Below are 6,178 nucleotides of genomic sequence, written 5' to 3'. Positions count from 1 at the left end.
AATCTAATTATTTAATCAATACGAGTTAATTAAAAAATACTTATAATCGAAAATATCAAATAAAGAAATACAAACTGAAACAAAATAAAATATGACAAATTTTTCATTCTCCTTTACTTACCGATTGTTTTATTAGTCTTAATTTTTTAACAATGAGAAATCACCAACAGTAGAAAATACAAAAACACAAGTTTTATTAATCAAACTAATTCGATAAAAATGTTTCGTCAAAAGCACAAAAATGAATGAAAGAACACAACTACTATTACAAATAAAATAATAATTTTGATGATTATTGTTATGGATTTGTGGAAATTTGAGAATTGAGAGTGGAAGGCTGGAGAAGAAGTGTGAGGTCAGAGGTCAACCTGGCCTCCGTTCCAGGCCGTCTGGTCTACCCCCGTTATTAATGTATTATTATTACTTATTAATGTCCTGGCTCGAATCGAGTCTTCAGGGGAGAGGGCGCCCCCCAGCAGGGGGCGCCGTTTCAACCAGCGGAAATCAGACACCGGCCTGCAGGATTTGTTTTTTAAAATTATACATAAACTTAGAATATTTAGAGAAATCTCAGTTGCTTTTGGAAGCAGTTGGACGTTTTGGTGCTTATCGTCGGATATCTTTGCGTGGATAATCATTTTATCCTGTATCTGATTTAACTTGTTTGTATCTTGATAAAATTTTTCAAATTACATTTTGATTGAATTGACAAAGAGTTGACCCTTCAGTGTTTCTTCAATAAACAAAATGCATTTATTCTGCTTAGAGTAATAAAGGCCTGTCTGAGGTTTTAGTGTTTTTAGTTAAAGTTTCTCTTTGAAGGAAATATTAATAACCAATTACATTTAAATATCAAAGTAAATATTTTAATTATTAATATGTATTATAGAATAAATAAAGTCTTTTTCTTATTATTATTGTGCTGCCAAACTTTATTAACGAGCGACGCGAAGACATGAACCACGTGACTCCATCTGACCCCGCCCCCGTTTCCTGTGCCTGCTGACGCACATTCACCGGAAACAGCGGAAATCCTACTTCAAAATAAAGTTCCCGTTCAGAGGAGCCAGCAGGGACTTCATTCCATTAAAGGAGAATTAAAATGTGATTATAGCAAGGAGTCCAGGTCCTTGAAGAACGTTCTTGGTTCTGAACCCGATGACAATCATTTGCTTTGGATCAGAACTGACGGATTTCTGGGCGATAATAAAAAGTCAGAGATGAAAACTGAATTTTTATCTGCAGTTTATCCTCCAGAGATCAACTTCCCAAGCTACAGAATTTCTTTTTGGATTTTTTGAAACTCACAGCAAAGATTTTGTTTCAATGAAATGCGACTGGTTCTTTATTTTTCACTGAATCTGGAGGATTTGGGGTTTAAGATGACGATCGATCTGTTGAGATCCATCGGATCCGTCTGACCGGAGGTCGATCATCAGAGGTCAGAGAAGCAGCAGAACAGGCTTTAATGCTGTTCAGGTTTCAGTCTGATTACGGTTGCCTGGCAACAGCTGCACATAAACATGGTTATGTGAGCAGCAGCGTGTGCTGCTGCCAGCACATAACAGAGGAAAACACAGAACAGGAGAGAAAAGAGAAGCGGGCCGAGAACGTTTCCCTGAGGAACACCAGAGGTTATTACTACTATTATTATTTGAACTTTGACAGCCGGTCGGTTCTGGTCCACTTCCAGGCGGGTCGGAACCAGCACAGCTCAGCAAATGGGACAGTTTTATTGTGAAAGGAGAGTACCGGAAGTGGACCCTGTCTGCTGCCGGAACGCTTGATGCCGAACCGTTTCCTGCTTCTCTGTCGGTCCATCTGAGCAGCTCCAGCAGAGGTTCGCGGAGCAGAGCCGGGCCCATTCGGACCGGAGCCGAACCGAACCCGAACATGGCGAAGAGCTACGACTACCTGTTCAAACTGCTGCTGATTGGAGACAGCGGCGTGGGCAAAACCTGCCTGCTGTTCCGCTTCAGCGAGGACGCGTTCAACACCACCTTCATCTCCACCATCGGTGAGTCCGACCCGACCCGACCCGGTCCAGATGCTCACCCACCTCTGGTACCGGGACAGCTCTGTGACGTCAGCCTACCTGCGTCAAACCAGTCCTGATGATGGTGATGATGCTCAGCTTCATCACCATCAGGATGTTCTGATCAGACAGATGAACTGAACCGGTTCCGGAGAACCGGTTCAGTTCATCATGGCTAAAAGGAATCATCTTGTGAAGGTTCTGGTTCTGGGAGGCCCGGTGGGCCCGTCACTGGGTTCTCAAGGTACTTCAAATATAAAATGTAAAAAGAGACAAAAACAACCAGAAGAAACAGAAACTGACCCAAACCAACCGGAACCAGAACCAGCCTGGCAGCACCAAGCAGGCTGACAGAAACTCATCCAGGAGGTCCAGAAGAACCAGAACCAGAACATCTGGAGTTCTGCAGGCCTCACTTCTGCTGCTATGGTCAAAGGTCACCATGGAACCAGGACCAGAACCAGTTCTGACCCAGAAGAACACAAAGACCCGTTTTACATCGACCAGAACAGTCCTGGTGGTTCTGCTGCCGTTCCACCTGGAGCAAGTCAAACAGAACCTGCAGTCCATCAGGGTGGTATGGTGATGTGGACTTTTGGACCCGATAGAACTGGATCAGAACCTCCTGAAGCTGAAGGTCCAGAACACTGATCCAGAAACCACCAGCATCAAAATGAAGGTTTCAGAGTGGCCTAGTCAAAGTCTGGACTCCAGCAGGTCAGAACCGGTCCTGTGGCGTTATTCAGAGGGTGTGAATACTTTTCCTGAACCGGGTTCAACAATCTGGAGCTGATCCGGGCCCAGTTGGTTCTGAACACAAACATTGACCAAAGACCAGAACCGGTTCTGTAAGAAACCCTGAATTGGGTCAGAACCTTGATGTAGAACAGAATCGGATCAGAACCACATTCAGCCTTGCTAAGAGACGCAGACAGGAAGTGGCTCAGTTTCACTTCCTGTTCAGAGGTGGAGCCAGAACCCGGCTGAGATCAAACCGGATCAAAGCGGTTCTGCATCAGAGCTGGTTGGGTCAGCTGGTTTCTGCAGGTCAGGACACAGGAAGCTGGGCCATGACATCACCGGGTCAGAAACCATCCAGAACCAGAAGCTGGGACGAGGTCAGAACCGGCCCTGCAGTGGTTCTGACCGGTTCTGGCGGGTCTCTGCAGAACCATTTTCCTCTTTGCGACCCAGATGACGAACAGAGCAGGTTCTGGTATTGGTTCTAATTTCAGTCATGGGACCTGCAGGAACAGGAAGTTCCTTGTCTGAGGCAGGAAGTGATGTTTGGTCACGTTTGTGTTTTAAAAATAACTGAGGGAGGTTTATTTTATGCACCTCCAGCTGCCAGGTGGGCGGAGCTGTTCCTGATCTCTGTCTCTGTGTGCGATTCGCTTTCCTTCACATTAAATGTTTAACATCAGACTTCATCTGGTTATAAAATATGAAATGTCTCATCACACAGCTGTTATGATGAAGTTCTAATTCTGTCCGTTTGGGGTCTGAAGGGCCACAGGTCGGTCACAGCGGGCCAGATTTGGCCCGTGGACCTTCAGTTTGACACACGTGACTCACAGTGCCGCCTCTGTTTCAGGAATCGATTTTAAAATTCGGACCGTGGAGCTGGACGGAAAGAAGATCAAACTGCAGATCTGGTGAGAGTCGGTCTGGATCCGGGCTTGGAGAACTTTCTCTGGTTCTGGGTCAGTTAATACAGGTCCGGTCCAAGTAACTGGTTCTGGATCTGAACTGATTCGTTGTTTGTGGATCAGTTAAGTGAACTAGAATCTGTTCAGAATCGCTAACCCGTTTTAATCCCCTGATCCCGGGTCGGGTTCTGTCCGCAGGGACACGGCGGGTCAGGAGCGCTTCCGGACCATCACCACAGCCTACTACCGAGGCGCCATGGTAGGCCACGCCTCCTCCTCTTTCCATTTGTCAGCGCAGACATGTCACTTCCTGTTTGTCGCGGCAGGGCATCATGCTGGTGTACGACATCACCAACGAGAAATCCTTCGACAACATCCGGAACTGGATACGCAACATCGAGGAGGTAGGCCCCGCCCTGCCATGTGACCGGCACTGATGATGTCATCGGCCACCTGACGGGTCAGCGGCCATGTTTGTGTTGCAGCACGCGTCGGCGGATGTGGAGAAGATGATCCTGGGAAACAAGTGCGACATGAACGACAAGAGGCAGGTCTCCAAAGAGAGAGGAGAGAAGGTGGGCGGAGCTTCCAGATCACATGACAGGAAGCAGATGGATCCGAACCCAATGGGTCCGGTGATGTTCTGAACGTGTGGTTCTGTTGTCCTTCAGCTCGCCATCGACTACGGGATCAAGTTCCTGGAAACCAGCGCCAAGTCCAGCATCAATGTGGAGGAGGTGAGTCCGGACCCGACCAGAACCCGGATCGCAGTAGAACCCGGACCGCAATAGAACCTGTGCGTAACGTTGCATTTGTCTCCTCAGGGCTTCCTGACCCTCGCCAGAGACATCATGAGCCGCCTCAACAGGAAGATGGTGAGTTGACCCGAACATCCGAGTATTTCCAGGTGTTTCAGGGTATTTCCAGGTGTTTCCAGGTATTTCCAGGTCTCCGTGACGTTCCGTGTTTTCTTTGCAGAACGACGGGGGTCCAACAGGTGGAGGTGGCCAGGTGAAGATCTCAGATCCACTCTCTAAGAAGAGCATGTTCAGGTGTTCGCTGCTGTAGGCGGAGCCTCCAGCCGCCGACCAATCACCTGCAGAGGCTCGCTGCGGTAGGCGGAGCCTCCTGACCAACTGTGGCTCCTCCTTCTTCCAGGTTATGATGGCGGCTGCCTTGAAACGTGAAAACAATCGGCAATGTTTTTGTCTGTAGGATGGAGGCGGGGCTTATGTAGGGGCGGAGCTTACATGTACAGACACACTTAAAGGGACAGTCCGTGTTTTTCCTGATTGGTCATCTGAGCGCGCTCAGTTTCATCTGAAATCGTTGCTTCCTGACTGCTTGGCAGTCCTCCAGCGCCTCGCTCTAAGAAGAGCATGTTTACATGGAAAAGTTAGTACACCTTTACTAGACGTTCACATATAGATGTTTAATTTTTCATATTTATCTCCAGAATTTAAAGTGATTTTGTCCAAATAAACACAGGAACTAATCAGTAGATCAACCAAAATGTTCTCTAACTCAGGGAAAAGTTAGCACACCCTAACATCTAGTCTGTCTGGATGAAATCCCTTCAGGAGAAGCTTCCTGTCTCCATCTCAGGGACGCTGTCCCGGCATCACTTGCTGTCGACCCACAGCATCTGCAAGAGCTCAGTATCTGGGCTTTGACTAGGCCGAGGAGTTTCGTCCAGCTCCTTGTGTTCCTGAAACCAGATGTTTTTGCTCTGACTGTTCAAACTGAGCGCGCTCAAACACTGATGGACAAAGTGTGAACTGTCCCTTTAAAGCCGTCTCCAGGAAGGTCAGCTAGGGGTCAGCAGAGCGGCCATGTTTGATTTAAAAATGCCAGCTGTGAAAATGAAGGTTTAATTTCAACGCAGCTTCGGTTTGTTTTCATGCTTTTATTTTGAAGTTTTCTGCTCTAACAGTTGTCTCAGGACAGGAAGTCCTGCAGTTTTCAGTGAAACAGGAAATGTTTCAGCTTCCTGTGGAGAATCAGTTTTACATGAGGAGGTTCTGACCCGTCAGCTGGTCTGAGGTCAGCAGAACCCAACCGGAACCGGCTATGCAACTGATCCGGAGAACCCGGCTGTCTCCAGAGTTCCTCTTGAGTTTATTTTTCTACCTGACTTTCAGAATAAAAGCCTCTAACTGTATTGTAACATGAAGGATTTTATAAATAAACTTGTTTTATATTGGAGTTTGTCTCCTGGTGTCAGAGGATGATGATGATGATGATGATGAAGAGCTGGGCCTGATCGGATCGAAGTGAACAGAAGTCCTGGTCCGAACGGAAAGTTCTGTCTGGCTCTGTTTGAGAGAACAGTACAAACGTTGTGGTTCTGATCAGCCAGACAGAACCACAAGGTCGTCCTCAGAGACTGAAGCAGAACCTGAAACCCGACCCGGTTGTTTCAGAGCCACTCTAAACAGAGAGCGAAAAGTTTCATCAGGGTCACATGGTTCATCTGTGGTCCGGGTTCCAGAAC

General features: G+C 47.2%; 1 protein-coding gene across 2 annotated transcripts; it reads left to right on the top strand.

The window, feature by feature from the left end:
• The first annotated feature begins 1,749 nt into the window (after positions 1-1,749).
• LOC114142950 (ras-related protein Rab-8B) lies at positions 1,750-5,889 on the top strand. Of its 2 annotated transcripts, XM_028014585.1 has the most exons (9): positions 1,751-2,017; positions 3,630-3,690; positions 3,883-3,943; positions 4,011-4,088; positions 4,170-4,259; positions 4,356-4,421; positions 4,509-4,559; positions 4,663-4,775; positions 4,901-5,889. In XM_028014585.1, exons 1-8 carry the CDS (start codon positions 1,894-1,896, stop codon positions 4,750-4,752), a joined length of 621 nt encoding a protein of 206 aa, XP_027870386.1. In that variant the 5' UTR covers positions 1,751-1,893; the 3' UTR covers positions 4,753-4,775; positions 4,901-5,889. The 2 variants fall into 2 exon arrangements, with proteins under 2 accessions (XP_027870385.1, XP_027870386.1); XM_028014584.1 differs by having other exon boundaries at positions 1,750-2,017; positions 4,663-5,889.
• Positions 5,890-6,178: the final 289 nt, after the last annotated feature.

This window comes from Xiphophorus couchianus, chromosome 4 (genome assembly GCF_001444195.1).
Source record: "Xiphophorus couchianus chromosome 4, X_couchianus-1.0, whole genome shotgun sequence".
NCBI classification, from domain to species: domain Eukaryota; kingdom Metazoa; phylum Chordata; class Actinopteri; order Cyprinodontiformes; family Poeciliidae; genus Xiphophorus; species Xiphophorus couchianus.
The sequence above is the reverse complement of the archived record's forward strand: the minus strand, read 5'-3'. Positions and strand labels throughout refer to the sequence as shown.

Bases quoted from the DNA above. Each gene is read 5' to 3' on its own strand.
- LOC114142950 (XM_028014584.1), top strand. From the start codon at position 1,894: ATGGCGAAGAGCTACGACTACCTGTTCAAACTGCTGCTGATTGGAGAC. The intron at 3,944-4,010 runs GTAGGCCACGCC...TTGTCGCGGCAG, and splicing joins CCTACTACCGAGGCGCCATG to GGCATCATGCTGGTGTACGA. The intron at 4,560-4,662 runs GTGAGTTGACCC...TTTTCTTTGCAG, and splicing joins GCCGCCTCAACAGGAAGATG to AACGACGGGGGTCCAACAGG.